General features: G+C 40.8%; 1 protein-coding gene across 4 annotated transcripts in view; it reads right to left on the bottom strand.

The window, feature by feature from the left end:
* The window catches only part of reln (reelin), a 241463-nt gene that overhangs the window by 69664 nt on the left and 149990 nt on the right, over window positions 1–21809 (bottom strand). For all 4 annotated transcript variants that reach the window (XM_057835942.1, XM_057835943.1, XM_057835944.1 and 1 more), the window contains exons 25-38: window positions 19927–20132; window positions 19681–19852; window positions 19388–19594; window positions 19006–19241; window positions 14356–14513; window positions 14056–14263; window positions 13888–13964; window positions 13291–13449; window positions 13002–13196; window positions 8544–8817; window positions 8319–8459; window positions 8067–8244; window positions 7916–8000; window positions 7666–7848 (exon numbers count right to left, since the gene is read on the bottom strand). In XM_057835942.1, the coding sequence (XP_057691925.1) occupies window positions 7666–7848; window positions 7916–8000; window positions 8067–8244; window positions 8319–8459; window positions 8544–8817; window positions 13002–13196; window positions 13291–13449; window positions 13888–13964; window positions 14056–14263; window positions 14356–14513; window positions 19006–19241; window positions 19388–19594; window positions 19681–19852; window positions 19927–20132 (2479 nt within the window). The remainder of the gene's footprint in view (window positions 1–7665; window positions 7849–7915; window positions 8001–8066; window positions 8245–8318; window positions 8460–8543; window positions 8818–13001; window positions 13197–13290; window positions 13450–13887; window positions 13965–14055; window positions 14264–14355; window positions 14514–19005; window positions 19242–19387; window positions 19595–19680; window positions 19853–19926; window positions 20133–21809) is intronic.

Raw genomic sequence — 21809 nt, 5'->3', positions numbered from 1 at the left:
TTTACTTTTGTCGTACACTTTGTTTTATTTAGAAATAGATTTTGGCAGAGTTCTTGCTTGAAAAGGGAATTTTGAATATGGAAGCAATTTCCATGTGAAATTTTATTTGCTGCCACATCTTGATCCCAGTTGGATAAAATGTCATTCCAGAATCGAGGGACATTTTATTTTCCCACGCTTCAAATTTTAAATAATCCACACCCAAAATACTAAAACATGCAGTTTCTAACATGTTCTGGGGGACCAAATTGTGGAAACATTTCTTATCACAGACATAATGTTCCAAATACGAGGGGTATTCAAAAAGTAATGCACCCAACTTTATTATGTACAAACAAATTATAATAGCAACATATATTATACATCAAAAGAAAGGTACAAGTGTGAGGATGACATTTTTACTTCTCCACATAGTCTCCACCTCTCTCAAAAGCTACAGTCCACCTATGAACGAGGGCATGTATACCAACCAGTGCTGTAGAACTCAGCCGGTTGATCTCTAAGCCAATTTTTGACAGCAGTTTTTACTTCATCGTCATTGCCGTATCGGTTGCCCCGAAGTCCTCCTTTCATTGGACCAAAGAGGTGATAGTCTGATGGTGCCAAATCAGGAGAATATGGCGGATGTGGTATCACAGTCCATCCAAATGAAGTGATGACCTCCATGGTCCTGATGCTTGTTTGAGGACGTGTATTGTCATGCTGGAGGAGCACATTTGCCATGTCCAAGTTGGGCCGAACAAGTCGAATTCTTGCTTTGAGCTTCCTAAGAGTTTCAATGTATACCTCAGAGTTAATGGTTTCCCCCTTCGGCAAAAAATCCAAATGGATTACACCTTGAGAATCCCAAAACAAGGTGGCCATAATTTTGTCAACTGACTTTTGGGCCTTGAACTTTGTGGTCCTTGGTGATTTCTCTCATTCACTGTCTTCATGGTCTTCAGTATTGTTTTTAAATCGCTGTACCCATCTTTTTACAGTACTATAGTCTATGGTATCATCCTTGTGGACATTTTCCAGCCGGTTGTGAATCCTCAGAGGGGTTTCTCCCTCTGCAACAAGGAATTCGATTACAGCTCTTTGTTTCTGACGAGCTTCATGAGGGGCAGCCATTTTGGAAGCTAGTTTAAGCTTTAAAAATCTGAAAATAAGAAAAACACATATAACAATCGCAAAAAGGTGTGTCCTATCATATTTGTGCCAAATATAAACAAGATTGGTAAAATCCTGTACGAGCAATGCACTTGAGTGCATTACTTTTTGAATGCCCCTCGTATAAATTATGATTGGTGAAGTGTGTCTCCCATAACCAGGGGTGAAAGTGGCTAGAATTTCTTGCCAGAACTCCCCGACGTGGAGGCCGCCACGGAGCCAGAATATGTATTTATTTATTTATATTCTTTCATTTTCGGGGGCTTGGGTCAAACCTCTTTAACTTCTGAAATGCAAAGAAAACTGTTTTAGCACAGTTATTTCTATAACACATACAAAAACTGATTTTCATTCAAAACGGTATTTTTTTCAATCATTTGCAAAATAAAAGTTAACAAAAACAGCAATAACCTCAACCTCCATCTCCTAATTTTTATTTTCCCTCATTTCATCACACACTAAATGCCAAATCTCAATTTTAACTACTTAAGAACATAGGATGTATATTAAAATTAAAGTTACTGTACACATTTCCTTTTTTTTTTTTTTTTTTTTTTAAATAATAAAGATATAAGTAACATACATTCAGGAAAAATAAGTACAAATGACTTATGCAGAGTGAAATGGAATATATTTTGAAGATAATTGCATTTTAGGGGGTACTCCAGACTTATTTGGTTTCAGGACAAGACACTTTACTCAGAAACTGCATGTTTGTGTATTTGTATGCGATGTATTTACATTTTTTTCTGGAATGACCCACTGCTATTCTATGTTACATATGTAATGTTGGGCTACGCCATTGTACCGTACCTTCAAAGTGCATTGACTTTTTTAAATCAGAAAGAAATGAATAAGTAGCTTAACATAAATGAACAAATATAAGTCCAAAGTGCACATTGACAGCTAAGATGTGCTGAACCTCCCCATCAGAGCAAATAAAACTAAATATGATAAATAAGCCTCCTCAACTGTTTCGTTGCTCTTAAATATTTGATCCATTTTATGTTGTATTGCCCTTTTTTTGTCGCATCAACCTTTTTTTCTTTTTTTCTTTGTTTGCTGTTCCAGAAAACATGCACATTTCAACCAATGAGAGCTAACTATCCCTGCTGATCAGATGTCAGTATGTCAGCCAATTGAATGGATAAATGAGTTGGGCGTTTTTGCTTTGCTGCGTGCATTCGCACATTGACGTGACTCACCATCGTCAGACTCAGATAACTGCAGCAGCTGGGGAAACCTCCATGTAAATCTGATGTTAGTAGATTGTTTTCTTCTTGCAGATGGAATGCATGTGTGGCAGCTTAGCATGTTTTTTTTTTTTACATAGCGTTTTGACAGTTGCCATCATATTTTAGGAATCACAGCAGAGTGTACCGGAACAGCATTCCAGCCCTGAATCTTATACCGGAACAGCATTCCGGCCCTGAATCTTATACAGGAACTGCGTTCCTGAGCGTTCTGGCGCACCTTCACCCCTGTCCACAACTTGCATGCGACCCTCTTACTATAATCTTTTCATCATGACAGAAGTAGAAGAAAGATGTCATGCCTCGTAATTCTTGTTAATGTTTTGTGTTTGTTAATGTTGGATTTTCTGCTTTCATTTTGGAAGTGGCGTTTTCCTTGTTTCAGCTTTACTTCTTGCTCTTCCTAATCAGGCTGATCGTATCCCCCTGTGACCCTGCGTATAAATAGTCTGCGTCTGCCTTTACACTTTGTCGGTTCGTCTGGTATCCTGTCACGTCCGATGCCACCACCTTGTGTAAGCTTTTGACCAAGATTTATGTTTTAAACCAATGTATTTTCATTACTTCATGGACTTTACTCAGTTGTTTGGTGTCCAGCTATTGCTGTATTTTTCATTGTCTACTTTTTTTTTTTTTTTTTTTTTTTTTTAAACCTTATGGACTGGACAATACACCTTTTTGTTTGAACTGAACAGCCGTGCATTTGGGTCCGTACTCCGCAGTGCATCTTTGTCGAAAGAAGTGAATCACATGATATAATGTTTCCAACAGAATGGTTAGTGGAGACTTCTCGCTTCTATTTTTACATATTTTCATAAAATAGCCTTGATTGTAGTTATGTTGAGATAAAGCTTCATGAGGCGTTGAACCACCTGAGCCAATCGGTTCGAGAAAGGTTTAATTTCTCGAAGCTTCATGTGAGAACGGTACCACCTACAGGCTAAGAGTATGTTGTCTCAACCACATGAGTGATTCATTGATTTTTGTGAGTGTGTGTGTGTCTGTTAAGAAGGAATAATTTTATAAAATACAGTATTGTTTGACCAAATCCTCTATGTACATAGAGTATCACATATGTATAGACAGTCATCCTTCACTTATCACTGTTAATGGGAACCATAACTGACTAAGTGAAAAAATGTGAAGTATTGTAACGCTCCCACCCCTTTTTGAATACAGTGGGGCAAATAAGTATTTAGTCAACCACCAATTGTGCAAGTTCTCCTACTTGAAAAGATTAGAGAGGTCTGTAATTGTCAACATGGGTAAACCTCAACCATGAGAGACAGAATGTGAAAAAAAAACAGCAAATCACACTGTTTGATTTAAAAAAAAAAAAAAATTCCAAATTAGAGTGGAAAATAAGTATTTGGTCACCTAAAAACAAGCACGATTTCTGGCTGTCAAAGAGGTCTAGCTTCTTCTAACGAGGTCTAACGAGGCTCTACTCGTTACCTGTATTAATGGCATCTGTTTTAACTCATTATCGGTATAAAAGACACCTGTCCACTGTCAGTCACACTCCAAACTCCACTATGGCTAAGACCAAAGAGCTGTTGAAGAACACCAGAGACAAAATTGTAGACCTGCACCAGACTGGGAAGACTGAATCTGCAATAAGTAAAACGCTTGGTGTAAAGCAGTGCTTCTCAATTATTTTCTGGTACGCCCCCCCAAGGAAGACGTAAATATTTTGCGCCTCCCCAAACTCTCTGCTGCCACTGTAAATAGTATCATTTGTCTATAAAATTATTATTATAAGTTCGCATCTGCCTACATCGTGTCCTTTTTTTCTATTAAAGAAAAAACAGTAATATAAATGAACTTAGAATAAAGTATAACTTTATTAATTGTTTCGTTTGTAACAGAAAAGACTTAACACACATCAATTTGCCTGAATTTAAAAAAAAGTCAACATCCAAATTGTAAAAATACACTCAAGGTACATTTTTGCCCATTTTATACTGAAAAATAAAATCAGTAAATAATTTTTAAAAAATCAAATTGATTAGAAACATTAACTCATGAGGACAATAAGCCAAATATTTGACCGAAAAAAAACAAAACTGAATAGAAGGGGGGAAAAGTGTCTTTGGACAAAAGGAAGAGTGTCTTTGGACAGAAGGACAGTTTTTATTTTCGCTGCTCACAGTATTACCTCATTTACAAAGGTGTGGGGTTATTTAGCACTGAGCATGCTAACAGTGCTCACTGGTTTACTGATATAACACGGACAAAGCGGGACGATTGTTGGCAATATTCGCCAAGTTTTCGCTGAAAAACAATCAAGCGGCTTATCAATGAGATTTGGGTCTAATGTCTTTAAGTGGCGTCTCAATTGATCTGGCTTCCGGCTGTCTGCGATAATCATTTTTAGACACCGTAAACAGTGTTTTTTCCTCTTCTCCCACTGTATTAAAAGTCAAAGCCAAAAGGCAAACGGCCCGAAAAAAGCGCATTCTCTGCGGCCGAGGGAGAACCATGGGTGTGGGCGGTCGTCGTGACGATCCCAAGCCGAAAATGGCACTTCTCTGGCTGACACATGAGAACCGGAGAAGACAGTGGGTCGCTGCGTGAGTCCGGTCGGAAAACGGCTTTCGAAAACGGCGCACAGCTCTTCAAAAATACTGCGCGCACTCTGAAAACGAGAGCGCCACTGCCACCCACTGAGTGGATGTGCAAGTACACTTTATTCTAGTATGGCAAAAAAAAAAAAAACATGTTCTCAGAGCTCACATGCGCCACCCCTGGCATCGCTCTGCGCCCCCCCAGGGGGGCGCGCCCCACCATTTGAGAAGTACTGGTGTAAAGAAATCAACTGTGGGAGCAAATATTAGAAAATGGAAGACATACAAGACCACTGATAATCTCCCTCGATCTGGGGCTCCATGCAAGATCTCACCCCGCGGCATTAAAATGATAACAAGAACGGTGAGCAAAAATCCCAGAACCACACGGGGGGACCTAGTGAATGATCTACAGAGAGCTGGGACCACAGCAACAAAGGCTACTATCAGTAACACAATGTGCCGCCAGGGACTCAAATCCTGCCCTGCCAGACGTGTCCCCCTGCTGAAGAAAGTACACGTCCAGGCCCGTCTGCGGTTTGCTAGAGAGCATTTGGATGATCCAGAAGAGGACTGGGAGAATTTGTTATGGTCAGATGAAACCAAAATAGAACTTTTTGGTAGAAACACAGGTTGTCGTGTTTGGAGGAGAAAGAATACTGAATTGCATCCGAAGAACACCTTACCCACTGTGAAGCATGGGGGTGGAAACATCAGGCTTTGGGGCTGTTTTTCTGCAAAGCGACCAGGACGACTGATCTGTGTAAAGGAAATAATGAATGGTGCCATGTATCGAGAGATTTTGAGTGACAATCTCCTTCTATCAGCAAGGGCATTGAAGATGAGACGTGGCTCGGTCTTTCAGCATGACAATAATCCCAAACACACAGCCAGGGCAACAAAGGAGTGGCTTCGTATGAAGCATTTCAAGGTCCTGGAGTGGCCTAGCCAGTCTCCAGATCTCAACCCCATAGAAAATCTGTGAAGGGAGTTGAAAGTCCGTGTTGCCCAACGACAGCCCCAAAACATCACTGCTCTAGAGCAGATCTGCATGGAGGAATGGGCCAAAATGCGAGCAACAGTGTGTGAAAAGCTTGTGAAGAGTTACAGAAAACGTTTGGCCTCCATTATTGCCAACAAAGGGTACATAAAAAAGAATTGAGATAAACTTTTGGTTTTGACCAAATACTTATTTTCCACCATGATTTGCAAATAAATTCTTTAAAAATCAAACAATATGATTTTCTATTTTTTTTTTTTTTGCACATTCTGTCTCTCATGGTTGAGGTTTACCCATGTGGACAATTACAGGCTTCTCTAATATTTTCAAGTGGGACAACTTGCACAATTAGTGGTTGACTAAATACTTATTTGCCCCACTGTATACATTTTTTTGTGTGTCTATGTAATATCAGTAAGTGTATATAAAACCTGATAAATGCATATGTTATCATTAGAACATGGTTTGAAACGTTAATAAAATATTAATACTATAAATAAAACATGAATTAATGTATAAATAATACAGACTGTACATTCATTCTCACTCTTTCATGATACATGTGTGGAGGTGTGTGTAAGTGCACATAAATACATACCGGTAGATGAAAATAAAGTAAATTTGTCTTTAGAACTTTTTTTATTTTTATAACAAGTTACTTTTAACAAGATAAAAAAATCAGCGATGCACTGACTGTGCGAAAGTTGAGCAGCAAAGCAGTGAGGGAACACTGTAAGAAATCGTGTATAGTGTGTGCGTATGAAAATCATTCCCCAAATGGTTTTACCATAAGTTGTGCGATGCTTTTTCTGAAAAGGACAGTAAAAGTGCTTGTGTAACCTTGAAAATTGATGTACTTGATGTGGGTGCGGGAGGGGTGGGTGGGCAAATAGGGGAAGTTCTCTTTCTTGCTGGCACCATCCTATCAACTACTGCACTATTCCTTCCCTCCCCACTCATAAACATTTCACTCTCCAAACAATCCGAACTCTCGCCTGATTGCCTGAACTTTCCTTCAAACATTCACATTTTGAATCCAGGCAGAGGTGTTTATGTACTTTAGTGAGCTGTCAAACCGTACGGCAAAATCTAAAGTACTCCCTGAAGCAATCATGTGATACAGTTGGCCAGCCAGGCTTCGGACGTCATCGTTTTCGGAACCTCGCCTAAATGAAGCAAGCCACGGTACGTGCTTCGCGGAAGCCTCCCTTCATTACTCGACACACGCTTCGAAGACTTGGCGCACCTCGTTACATCACTACTTGGTTGTATGTCGCTCTACCTAATTGCAACACTGATGTGCATATTTTCTTTACTTATTCACATAAGTCAAAGTCTTGGTCAAAAGTAACAGCTGACTAAACAGTTAGCTTCAAATCCTGAGAAAAAAGCTAACAATAGTAGAGATTTGCAACCATATTAATTGCGAATCTGCTACTGTGATTATGGCAAATATTAAATAAAAATCATGTACTGTAATAAGAATTTTGCCATTGCTTTCTAAGACGAGCAAATAAAGTCTTTTATCATTTACTACATATTCTTGAAGAATCTGCAGCTAAAAATGAGAAAGTGAAGGCGTATTTTTCAAGACTTTTGAAGCCTAAATCTGACTCTTATACCCTTTCACATACTGTAAATGACAAATGACTATGCTGATTCCGTTTTTTAAGTAAATAATGTGTCTTTTTACCACTGTTGTAAGGTTGCCAGAGTCTGAAGCGGGTGGCGTTGGTCTGAGCGCTAGTGGGCAGCGGCAGGTGGAGGAACAGTGTATCCGTGGAAGCTGGGAAGTAAAACTCATCCAGCAACACCCAGCTAATTCCTCCATTCACAGAGTACTGCAGCAGCACTGAGTGGGAGCGCTCAGGTACACCTAAAAAGCCCATTAAAATGATGAAAGTACTATCACTTAACATTGAACAAAAAAGACAATTATGTACCTTTCGTAATGAACTTGAAGGAGAATTGAATGTAGAGCGTGTTGGTACAATCCAGATCTCTTGACACCAACATACGCAGGCCATCCTGCAAAGAGGGTGATTAATCAGATGACAAAATAAAAATCGCAAAATAAACTTTCAAGACAGGTACCCCTTTAAAGATGAGGGCGGTTCCAGATTTAAGAGGCTCTCCACTAAGGGTTCCCCTCTCAGCTCCATAAACCTCAGGCCAGGTCTCCTGTTGCAGGTGCTCATTGAAGTCTTCTCTCAGTACAGATGGGAGGGGTACTGCTGGTACACAGTGTGCACCTTCATAACCCTCGTCGCACCTTGGACAGGAAGAAGACCCACCAACATGAATGTACAAATTTAAAACTTAAAACACTATTTGTGTCTGGCATACACGCAGTGTCCATTGTCACATAGGCCGTGACCAGAGCACATCCACGGGCATCCGGGTGCAAGTAACACATTATCGAGAGCCCAACCCTCAGCCCCTGGAGTGAAATGGGTCTGGATCCAACGAAATCGAGTTCTTGGAGAACTAAGGCAGTCAGAAGTGAGAATTAAGGATGAACACATACTATCTAACAGGTACATTGGCTTGTAACCTGGATGTAATGCATACTTTGCAGCACTTGGCAAGTACACAGTTATCCTCCTCCAGTGTTTATACTGTGTGGACGTATAGATGGAGCTCTGAGTGTAAGCGGCACAACCGATAGCTGGGGGGACACACTCTGGAGTGATGAGGGACCAGTGGCGTCCACAGTCCGTGGAGTATTCCAGACGCACGCCGTGGGAAAAGGAAGTGGACTTGCTGCAGCCCATACTCAGCTCGAACTGCAGGAAGGATGAGCCTGACACCTCAAAGTCCCAGCTCTCGGCATACCTTGGCTTCTCTACAATGCAATGAAAACGTTACTTTGCTTATCTTAGAGGTGTAAAGTCCAAATCATTTTGTTGTTCAAAGAAGAAAAAAAAAAAAAAAAAAAGGACATTTTGTATATTGCTATATGTGTTTTGTGACCATCTCTACGGACCTCTGTGAAGTTGCCCCCCCATCAGACGCAAATTTATATAAAAATGATGTCCATCGTTTGTGCTGTTAAAGTTTTGTTTGTGCTGCTTTTAGAGATATTTACAATTCTTAATTCGAATGGTGACGTCACTCGTAGCTTTTCCTTAGCTTAGCTCCCGCGGCTAAAGGAGTGTACCGAATCGATCAGTAACAGTGGGGTGTCCCAGCAACTAGCATGATCATAACACAAAAAAATTCGGGTTCATTTTGAAGTAAATCTGGGGGCTTGGGATATTAATGTTGAGTGAGCCCCTCATTCACTCCAAAATGGTCCCAAAGTGTTGCCATTCATTTGTGCTACGTTCGTGCTAGTGGTTCGGACACCCCTTTGTTATCGAGAGAGTTGGTACGCTCCATTAGCCGCGGGGAGCTAAACGAGTGACGTCCCCACTCATAATTAATATCTCAATAAAAACATAATACTGTATCTACAAAACATAGCTGACTTCAAATTTACCTATAAAATAATTGTAGCTATCTCTAAAACGAAAGCAGCACAAAAAAAAACGTTTACAGCAAAAACGATTGTCATCATTTTTATATATACTAGTATTTGCGGAGGTCCGTAGAGATGGTCACAAAGCACATATAGCAATATACAAAGTGTCGTCCTTTTTTTTTTTTTTTTTTAATAACTTCCGGGTCATCCTCTTGCCGTCGTGCTGCATGATTTTGCTGTTGTGCTGCGAGCCATTTGCTGTCGTGTTGTGGCACTTGGGGTTCGTGCGTTTGCCAATTTGCAATCGCGCTTTCGGAATTGGGGATCGTGTTGTGGCAGTTTGCGTTCGTGCTTTTTTCTTTTGCAAAGCATTTGCAATGGGGGTTCGTGATTTTGTGCTATTTGCAAAGTGTTTGTATTTTGCATTTCGCATGACACCTCTCGGCCACCGTAGGAAAGGATAAAGTTAATGCAAATTTCCCAGTGGGTTTCCAGTCAAAATGGATTGGCTGTAGTGCTGGGCGATATAACGATATACAGTGGCACCGTGACATACGATCGCTTCGACACACAATCCTTTCGACATTCGATCTAAAATTTGACTCGCCATTTGTTTCTACAACCGACGGCATGCTCTAAATATGAAGATTTATGACAGCGCCACAGTTACGGATGTTCTTGCTAGAGAAATCAACATGGGTTCCAAGAATGCTAGTGCAGGTGGCAAAAAAGGAAAAAGGTGAGGCTTACCATGGAAATGATACAAAAATATGAGCATGGTAGGTGCGTCAATGAACTGACTTGACAATACTGCCGTAGAATGTCTAGAATCTCGACGGTCCTCCTCCGACCTCCGTTCGCTAGTCTTTATAAGTTACGGTGACAATTATTATTGTGTTAACATCGCCAAAAAGTATCCAGCTTCTTCCGGTTTTTAATAATTTATCTCAGAACTTGTGCAACAAAACATGCCTATTGTCCGCCCCAGCTGAACAAAGTGAAAGTAAGCGTCCTCCCTCCCTCTGTCAAGTCAGCCTTCAGTGCATTCAGGTACACCACGCAAAACACATCTGCCACATTAGAACCTATTCATTACAACATTACAAGTATTATTATTATTATTACTAATATTATATTATTATTCAGATTTTTATGCAGAATTTGTTTTGCTCTGTGTAATTGCTATTTGCAGTAGTACCAGTAGCACTTGTTAAGGATTTAGTGTAGGTTTTCAGGCTGTGGAACGAATTAATGGGATTATAATGTATTCTTATTGGAAAATCCTGCTCGACATACAACCATACCGACTTACAAACAAGGTCCTGGAACAAATTAACTTTGCATGTAGAGGTACCACTGTACTGTATATTGCCAAAACAACAGTAAATTATATATCATCAATAAATTCCTTCTTTACTGTCACAAAGTTTAACAATATATTGTAAAAATATATTCGATGCAACTCCATAGTGTTGCTGATGTGCAACAGCCACTAGAGTTGCCTATACCGGCAAACCAGTAATGTGATAAATCACCACACAGCACAAACAAATGGTGCATGAATAAAACAAGCTGTTAATGAAAATTAAAGGGTTATGTACACATATGTATGGCCCAGAGGTTGCGCTAGACTTTTTCGTTGTCTGTCATTTTGACTGACAGTGTCATAAAAATCCGGTCATAATCTATTTTTACCCGTCACTCACATTTTTAAAATGATAATAATGACATATTCAATAGTATTTAGTTTTCATTCATTTTTAATTAATATTCTGTCCGAACAAACTTAACAAGAGGCAAACAGACAGCGGAGTGCACCAATCAGCGACGGGCAGACGTGCCGGTTAGCAAAGCGACGAGGGCAGAACGAGGGACTTGCGCTGAAGTAAACATACGAGGAGAACGGAGTTTATTCAACATGGCTAGCGCGAGACAGACTGTTGTCAATGTCTCGTGTCGATGTGTTTTAGCTCATTTAAAACTGAATTTACCGCGGATTGGAACATATTCTCGGCTCTCCCGCCATCCGTGTTGTTGTAGAGACGACTTTCGGCGCCCAAGAGTGACGTTGCTCGTGAAGAACACGTCACGCAAATAAACAAATCTGATTTGTCGATTGATTTTGTACCTACTCGAGAGGCTGTGTCCCAGACTTTTCTCTCAGTGTTTGAAAAATACAGGGAGAACAGTCTGGCCGTGCCAGGCAAACACTCAGTTGCCTTGACATTTTTCCGAGTAAGACCAACGACGTCATGCATCAAGAGAGACAATAGCTAATTAATATGCTCATTCGCCACCCTGTGGTCTGGGGTGTGAATTGCAACCTGTCAAAATGACGGATGGACTTCAGTTTTTTCCGTCACCGTTTTAAAAAAACGGTCAACGACGGAAAATATTCGGTTAACGCGACCCCTGGTATGGCCGCTACTACTAGTTTGGGAATGAATCAGCCACTTACTAGACCAACATGTAATTATTAATTTCTATTTTTTTTTTTTTTTTTCTGTTCCTGTTCAGCTGTTCGACACGGAGAATGGAAGTCTAAGTGTCCGGTTGGTCTGAACAGTTTTAATGTTTCACAGTGAGAGTATGACATACTCCCATTGTGATCATTCAACATACCTCGTTTATTATGACAAAGCAGCAAACAGGAAGGGGTTATGGGGGAACAGTAGATAAGAAACAAAAGAGAAGGAAGAAAAGAAACACAAACAACAACAAGAAACACATTGAACGCCTACACTAACTATTAATATGTTGGTGCTGTTGTCAGCTAAATGTATTTCCGTTTGACACCATGTGGGGGGCCTGTTGACCAGGGAAAGAAGGGGATAGGGGTGGGGGAGTCTATAAGCTAAGTGATTGAAAGGGGTAGAGTTTTAATTTTATGAAATAATATTAAAGCTGTTAGAACAGCAGGAAGGATGTTGATCTGGTTCCTTAGTTTCCATGTTGTGTTAATATGTCGAAGTTACAGTGAGGTAATTTATTTATTTATTTATTTATTTTTTCATTTTTAGAGCAGCTCTGGTTTGCGTATCACGTCTATGGCAGCCGCTGATTTTATAATGTTTTTCAATCCATCAAGTAATTAAAAATATGCTAAATTGTGGCAAGCTTTTATGTGATAGCAGATTTTTTTCATATTGCCCAGCACTAATTAGACATCTATCGCCGTCAATGGAAGCGAATAAGTTAACTCGTTAATCTGCACCCCAGGTTTTTACGTGCATACGTGTGTTATTAAGAAAAAAACAAAAAAAAAACTACTGCGCTCTCCCAAAGAATAAGCCAGCTACAAAGCCTTATTTACAGAAAGTAAATGTGCTCACAGCTTGCTGCTCTCATAAAAACAGGCAGGATTTTCAATCAAGTTTGCCCTCTTTCATAATGGGCCATTCATGGTGCCACAGTAAATGGGTGATTTAGTTTCAGCCTGTTGTGAGTTATGTTGCTCTGAAGCCATTTCACTGCTATTCTCTCTCTGTGCTGTATGAATACAGAATGTAATTGCAATGCCCTCTATGCATGTGTGTACATTGGGTGTGTTTGTTTGCGTGACTCACTATCAATGGCTTCAGAGTTGAAGGTCAGAGCCGTGTCCAGAGACAAACAGTCCACAGTCACTTCCCCACCCTGAATGCGGTACCAGTTGTGTCTAAGTGGTGTGGTGCCGTCAAACTTGTCATGGAAACCAGTTCTGGAGCTGTCGTTCATACCAATTAGGACATCATCCAGAGCCCACTGAGCTGAGTGTTTCCCTGAAAACATGACCAGAAAACAACAACAGCACAATAAATCAAAGAAAAAGAGAGTCATTTCACTTGGCCTATTAAATGAACTCATTGCACCAACCTTGCTGGGGCTGCCACCACCGAAACACTGTGTAAGGTGATTTGGCATGAGGTGGCAATTCAACGGTCACTACTTGGGGCTCCAGGAAAGAGCTGAAGTCTAGTTCTCGCAGGAATTGCCACTCGACACCGTTGTTGGTTGAAAACTGTAGAAGGACACCTGAAGACAAATACAGTATCGATGTCCTTTTTATTTAATTTAATCAATAACAGTAAAGTCATGTTTCATGCCACCTTGGTTGAATTTGGGTAAACGTCTCTCTTTTTTCCCAGTAGCTATATTGACTATTTAAAACTTTTGACCTGAAACGTGAAGGCAATCCTTCAATTCATATCCTTGACAATCGTGAACTTTTATTTGGGAAACATAACAGTAAATATATTTTGTTCAATTAGAAGTTTTTTTTTTTTTGGAAACAATAACAATATTAGTTTTGATTGATAACGCCTTATAATTCCAATACAGCAGTAAAATTAATTGATTTTTGAAAGTAAATTAATTGGGCTTTACCATGAAATGCACTAATAACATCAATGAACCACAAACAAAGGGCTCCTAAAGTATACCGCATAGTACCAAAATTTATAAAAGTGTTACCTTCATTGCGTGAACGGGGCCTGGTGCAAGTGGGTCCCAAACTTTTACTGCCTATTCGTATGTAGAATTGCACCAACCTGTGCATTAAAAGTTGAAGGATGCACTAAAATGATTTGACTCAAAAAAAAACAAAAAAAAACCTCGAGTAACAAAAGAGAATCCACCCACCGAGTGTTGGTGGTGTCGAGCGGCACCGTGCGAGCCTCCCTTCTTCCAGGGCTACTGAAGTAAAGCGCCTTGCCCTCACTAATTATTCCACAACCACCTCCGATTTGCCCTCCACTTATGCTCTGCCAAAGTGGACTTAGCTTGCCCTCAAATCCCTCAGTCAGTTCAGTCGGACTGCTAATAGATGGGACACAACTATCCTGTTCAACTAAGGAAAAAAACAATGAGAATAATTATATAAGGTTTATTACTGTACTTATAAATAAAAACATGCTTCAAATTGGTTATCATCCACTTTACCTGTGTACCCCATGTCACAGAAGCAGACTCCAGAAATACAATCACCATGCCCGCCACAATGATTGGGACAGGGCTCGGAGATATAAACTCCATCCAGTGCAAAAGCTGGAGCATCTCTATAAATGCTGCTCTCCTGGAACCAGCGGAAGCGGGTTTTACTGAGGAAATGGATCAAATAGAAAATTAGATCAAGGACAGAAAAAATGTTTCAGTTTACAATAATAATAATAATACATATGGTTTCTAGAGCGCTTTTCTAGACATGCAAAGACGCTTTACAAGAATGATGGGAACACAATAGCTCAACAGGATTAACAAAACAACCATAAAATCAGGCATGAACAGATGTGTTTTGAGTCTAGATTTGAAAAGTGAGAGGGTAAATACAGTGCCTTGCAAAAGTATTCAGCCCCCTTGAATCTTGCAACCTTTCGCCACATTTCAGGCTTCAAACATAAAGATATGAAATTTAATTTTTTTGTCAATAATCAACAACAAGTGGGACACAATCGTGAAGTGGAACAACATTTATTGGATAATTTAAACTTTTTTAACAAATAAAAAACTGAAAAGTGGGGCGTGCAATATTATTCGGCCCCTTTACTTTCAGTGCAGCAAACTCACTCCAGAAGTTCAGTGAGGATCTCTGAATGATCCAATGTTGTCCTAAATGACCGATGATGATAAATAGAATCCACCTGTGTGTAATCAAGTCTCCGTATAAATGCACCTGCTCTGTGATAGTCTCAGGGTTCTGTTTAAAGTGCAGAGAGCATTATGAAAACCAAGGAACACACCAGGCAGGTCCGAGATACTGTTGTGGAGAAGTTTAAAGCCGGATTTGGATACAAAAAGATTTCCCAAGCTTTAAACATCTCAAGGAGCACTGTGCAAGCCATCATATTGAAATGGAAGGAGCATCAGACCACTGCAAATCTACCAAGACCCGGCCGTCCTTCCAAACTTTCTTCTCAAACAAGGAGAAAACTGATCAGAGATGCAGCCAAGAGGCCCATGATCACTCTGGATGAACTGCAGAGATCTACAGCTGAGGTGGGAGAGTCTGCCCATAGGACAACAATCAGTCGTACACTGCACAAATCTGGCCTTTATGGAAGAGTGGCAAGAAGAAAGCCATTTCTCAAAGATATCCATAAAAAGTCTCGTTTAAAGTTTGGCACAAGCCACCTGGGAGACACACCAAACATGTGGAAGAAGGTGCTCTGGTCAGATGAAACCAAAATTGAACTTTTTGGCCACAATGCAAAACGATATGTTTGGCGTAAAAGCAACACAGCTCATCACCCTGAACACACCATCCCCACTGTCAAACATGGTGGTGGCAGCATCATGGTTTGGGCCTGCTTTTCTTCAGCAGGGACAGGGAAGATGGTTAAAATTGACGGGAAGATGGATGCAGCCAAATACAGGAACATTCTGGAAGAAAACCTGTTGGTATCTGCACAAGACCGGAGACTGGGACGGAGATTTATCTTCCAACAGGACAATGATCCAAAACATAAAGCCAAATCTACAATGGAATGGTTCAAAAATAAACGTATCCAGGTGTTAGAATGGCCAGGTCAAAGTCCAGACCTGAATCCAATCGAGAATCTGTGGAAAGAGCTGAAGACTGCTGTTCACAAACACTCTCCATCCAACCTCACTGAGCTCGAGCTGTTTTGCAAGGAAGAATGGGCAAGAATGTCAGTCTCTCGATGTGCAAAACTGATAGAAACATACCCCAAGCGACTTGCAGCTGTAATTGGAGCAAAAGGTGGCGCTACAAAGTATTAACGCAAGGGGGCCGAATAATATTGCACGCCCCACTTTTCAGTTTTTTATTTGTTAAAAAAGTTTCAATTATCCAATAAATTTTGTTCCACTTCACGATTGTGTCCCACTTGTTGTTGATTCTTGACAAAAAAATAAATTTTTATATCTTTATGTTTGAAGCCTGAAATGTGGCGAAAGGTTGCACGGTTCAAGGGGGCCGAATACTTTTGCAAGGCACTGTATATTGCGAAGATCGAGGGGTAGGGAGTTCCAGAGCTGTGGGGCACAATTGCCACGTTTACATGGAGCCAAATATTCCAATTACAATCGGAATATTTGTTCAAACCGAATAAATGTGTTCCATATAAACACCTCATTCGGAATGAACAGGCCCAAACCGAATGGAATTTCATTCCGATTCACAGGGGTGGAATATTCCTTTTCCCAAACCGATTAGAAGTAAAATTATATCATGTAAACAGGGAAGCGGAATGGTGTCTGATTGTGTTCTTTCTGCACATGCTCCGTACTGACGTGGTGACGTCACTTGGTGATGTAAGTAACGTCACTTGCAACATGGCTTCCAAGCACACGCACAGCGCACCCACACAACTTTTTAAATGAACGGCGTGTCATTCTGAAGTTTTGTTTCCACTCGAAAAGTTAAAACAGCAGCTGATCTGACGATCGATCTCCATGTTTTGCAACGTGACGCTGTGTTTTGATTAATCTGCGCATGTCAGACGGCAGTTGTCAAACGTGCTTTCGGAATAAAGGCAGACACATGTAAACGCTGGATCGGAATAGATGAAGTGACATGTAAACAGCTGATGTGAAATTTCCATTCGGAATGATTTGAATCGGTATGAATAAAAGTCAGCATGTAAACGTGGCTAGTGACTAAAAGCCCTAGAACTGAGGGTGGCGAAAAGGACAAGAGGACCGAAAGGTGGAGGATGTGCGATGTAGGGCTGGGCGATATGGCCTTAAGTACGTATCACGGTAAATTGAGCAGATTTACCTCGATAACGATAAATGACGATAAATTGTAAACTGTTTCTCGTTGATTTATTTACCAGCTTTCAATTTAACATATTTAACAATTGTACATGCACTCTAAACATTAAATATATCAAAAAAATATATTGTAAACAATCAGAATTCAAGTATGACCATTTATAACAGCTTGTATGACTTAAACAATGTACAACATTATGCAAATTAATGCGACGACTGTGCAAACATGTCATTATAAAAAAGATGACTTACAGTTTGAAGCAGTACACTTCAAACAGACAACTTATTGTTAATGGCTGCTGTGACATAATTACTCAACACAAGTGTTTACGTCAAGGTTTTAGTTTTTTTTCTCCAGAGCATTTTTAATACATGCGCGTACATATGCACCCCCCAAACAGACACATACACACATTAAAACTCTTTTGCCAACAAAACATTCAAGATTTTGCACAGAATAAAGCAAGCACATACAAAAGAATAGCTGTGGCCATTAAATGATCATAATATAGGCTTCACTGTTGGATTATAATTTATCATGAATGCTTTACCATCATAAATGGGATATCAAAGAAATCACACAGATACAAAATAAAGCGTAACACTAATTGCTAGATGCAGTTCGTGTCCAATCAATCCACTCATTAAGTTCAGCCGTATTGACAAGGTTAAAGCCGCTGTCTGACTCCATCACGTTTATTTGTAGCTACCGTTAGCCTTTGGCCTGGCTTCCAGTGGAAGGCAGTGAAAGCACCCTCTCCTGAAATCGTGAGAACCAGGGAGGAAAGCGGGCGAAAGCCCGTTTGGAGCCCGCCACTCTACTTAATGTCGGGTGAAAGTTTGGCGAAGCTCCCTTAAGCCCGACTCCATCACATTTGCTTGTAGTGATAGCCGCTAGCATTAGCCTACCTGGCTTCTGTTTGTTTGAATTCCTGATAACCATGTGACTTCATACGTAAGCACACTGACTGCTTTCTTAAAGGGGAATGAACATAGCCGAAGAACAGAGTCAAAGCGGGATAAAAAGGACGATATTTTCTTGTTTTATCAAAATTGTCGAATTTACCGATATGGTCAAAATTATGTCGGTTATCGTGAAGAATTTCGTTAACGATAAATTTTCGGTATATCGTCCAGCTCTACTGGACTGTCTCAGGAAATTAGAATACACAATATTCTAATTTCCTGAGACAGTCAGGAAATTAGAATATTTTGTATTCTAATTTCCTGAGACAGTCCTGTATATATACACAGGACTGTCTCAAAAAATTAGAATATTGTGTATTCTAATTTCCTGAGACAGTCCAGTAGTGCAAAGTGAGTGCTTCTGAGTTTTGGAAGTGCTCCAATTTCTGGGGTCTGGGGAGATCAGCGAGTTACAGGAATCGAGCTAGACTAGACTACAGACAAGAGTATAAGCGGTATGGCGATATATTTGTATGTATATATATATATATATATTAGTTTATATGCAGTATTGAGACACCAAGAATACCACAATCAGGGCAAACATTAACTCATTGTCTGCCATTAACAAGGCTTGATGTCCAATCCTTTTAGACTGGGAGAGGCTGAAGTGATATAAAAAGGAGTAAAAAGAGATGTGTTTTCTCTCCTCGAATATATTTCATTTTTAAATCTGCTGTTGTATGATATGATATTCTGTAGTTACCAACGTACAGAGAAAGTATAGGACTAGGTAAGTATTTTCCTTCCTTCCTACTTCCCTGCTCCCTTTATATAATACCGTCACTCACTCACTCACTCACTCACTCACTCACTCACTCACTCACTCACTCACTCACTCACTCACTCACTCACTCACTCACTCACTCACTCACTCACTCACTCACTCACCTGGCTGCAACATTCCGTGGAAGGACCACAGTGACCCTGGTCCACTCTTCATAGTCTCCAGTGTTGAAAACGGTGGGCTCCCTAAGCTCCCGGCCACTGCCTTCACAGTTTCCTGCTCCTGGGGACCCGGGGTAACAACCCTCCTTTACCAAAGCCCAAGTACGTCCAGCGTCGTGGGAGTACTGCAGCAGGACTGGTGCAGATGCACTGAACTCTGACTCGCAGCCTATGTTTAACTAGTGGAAAAGAAAAACAGATTATGAAAAGACAATGTGCGAAGGACTGTGGGCATGTTCCCTTTTAAAACAGATTATTTCAACATTTTTAAAAGAAAAGGCAATCTGCGTAGGTCTGTGGGCATGTTCCTTTTTCAAGGTTTCACCTTAAACTGGAGGGTGTAGCCTGGCCTCAGCGCAAGGTCCCTGGTGACCGCCACTCTGTCCCCATCGGAGCGCCCAAACACCATGGAAGACGCAGTTGGAGCACAGAAGCTGTCGTTGCTGTCCCTCTCCATGCCTTCGTTACCCAACATCAGCCACACGCTCATCTGGTTTAGTGGGTAGTCGAAAGCTGGCTTCTCATAGAAGTTCTGATGGATGGTTTTTATTCATTAGCTACATTGTACCAAACGTATTGACAGCACTTGAATTATCTTCCCCATTTTTGGAGGCAAACCTGTGGAAGAGTAGGGCTTGCCACTGGGATGATGTGCTTCTCCCGCTCAGATAAAATGATGACATCATCTATTGCCCACTGGTCATAGCCCTCTCCAGAGTGAAGAGGCTGCCACCAACGAAATCTAGTGCAGGGTGTCTTTGAGGCCAAAGGAAGCTCATAGTGGACAAAGCTGGTGAAGAAATGATTGAAATGATCTTTTTGAAAGGAAGGAGCCAATGTTGACATTGGCACTGTTTGACTCACCGAGGCTTGGTGAAGTCAGTGAAGTACATCTCAGCAATGAGGCCCCAGGTGATGCCTCCATCGTTGCTGTACTGCAGCAGCACTCCCTCCTCTCTGCTGTCCGCCTGGTTACAATCTGCCAAGTCTCCACCCACACGCAGGTAGAACTGGACAAACTCCGCCCATTCCGTGTCCAGGTCCCAACTTAGAAGCTGCCGCAGGCCAGCCTTGTGAAATGCGCAAATTTAGCTTTAGAATAATTCTTTGTGATGCTACAACAGAATGGGTTCAAGTTTAGACAAGTGAATAAAAACCATTTGGAAGTTATTCAAAATAAGATATGGCGATTATCTGTGAGGTGCTGTTCGTAAAGTGGCTCGTTAAGATAAAGCAACATGTTTTCTCATTTAGCGTCGAACAATGATTAAAATTCTGGTGTGAATATTTGAGTCATTATTTTGCACATTTATATGTAAGTTGACAAATATCTCTGTCTCAGGTAGTTCCATCCAAACAGTAAATGTTACACCTAAATGTTAAATCTAAATCTGAATTAAGACTGTCGCGATAGGCAATAATTCCATTTATCATATGGTAAATAAAAATGAAAGCGGTAATTTTCCCGCTGCGATTCATCGCCTTGCGTGCAAGTGCTTGCGCGCGCGCGTGCAGCAGATGTGCTGTTAAAAGTGCGGCTTCCTTGTTACCAACTATGGAATATGCTGCAACGAGGACTCAGGGCTCAAATACACCAGATGCATTATCATTCCAGGTTCGGCCCGGCTCAGGCAAAAAATAGCGCCTGAGCCAATCCGTTCGCATCATTTCCTATTGTTTAACGTATACCGGCCGCGTCAGTGCTCCGGATTGACTGTGGACCACGGTATAGGATATTTTCTGTTTTTTCCGGCGCCGCATCAGTCAAAATGGGCGGGATCCAGGCCTGAAGTTAACAGTCTTATTCACGGTTTAAACACCAGCGAACATGGATGAAGAATGTTAAATTTATCGAGTTGGAAAGTCACAAAGGGATTTATGATGGAGCAGATCATTTTTTTAAGGACAGCATTAAAAAGGAAGCTGCAAGGTGTCCTATTATGTGTGTTTATCTGGCAATGATATCAAACACACGACGTGCTGGCAGCATTGTTTTTATTAACACACGGCGCTAACAACACTTCCTCAACCTGTGGCTCTCGGTAGACTGTCTCTTTCTCACTCCTGCATCACATGAACAAAACGACATCACCGTAGCGTGCACTTCAGGGTGCCTCGGAAAAAATCCAATTAGAATATTACACATGGAACGACATGGCAGGAGCTATGAGGATGACCGGGGAGTTTTAATGCAAGTAATGTAATTTAAAACAGTAATTAAATAGTATCGCAAACTCATGGTACAAGCAAAAAAAAAAAAAAAAAAAAAATCGGGGATAAACTATTCAATCAAATCAAGTCCACCTCTCTCTCTCTCTCTCTGCTTCTCTGATGAGTACAGACTCCGCATGTTTGTCTTTGTTTTGAATGCCACATTATGACAGGACGAAGTTGGCCACGCAGCCGTGCGCAGCCGGTATGTTTTGCCTATTTTTGACGTACTGTGGGGCACGTTGTCAACACAGAGCCATGCTGGACCTGGAATGATGATGCATCTTCGTGCTGACAACTTTGTTTTTTATTAACATGTGGCGCTAACAACACTTCCTTAACCTTTGGCTCTCGGCAGGCTGTGTCCGTGTCTCGCACTGCCGCGTCACATGAACAAAACAACATCACCATTGCTTGCGGTTCAGGGTGCCTCGAAAAACATCAGAATATTACACATGGAACGCCATAGCAGAAGCTATGAGGGGAAAAGTTTTCATCTGCCTAAATGCTTAAGTTATGAAGTGCAATTTTTTTTT

Source organism: Corythoichthys intestinalis, chromosome 5 (assembly GCF_030265065.1).
Source record: "Corythoichthys intestinalis isolate RoL2023-P3 chromosome 5, ASM3026506v1, whole genome shotgun sequence".
Taxonomy (NCBI): Eukaryota; Metazoa; Chordata; class Actinopteri; order Syngnathiformes; family Syngnathidae; genus Corythoichthys; species Corythoichthys intestinalis.
Note: the sequence above shows the minus strand (reverse complement) of the source record. Positions and strands in the feature narration are given on the sequence as shown.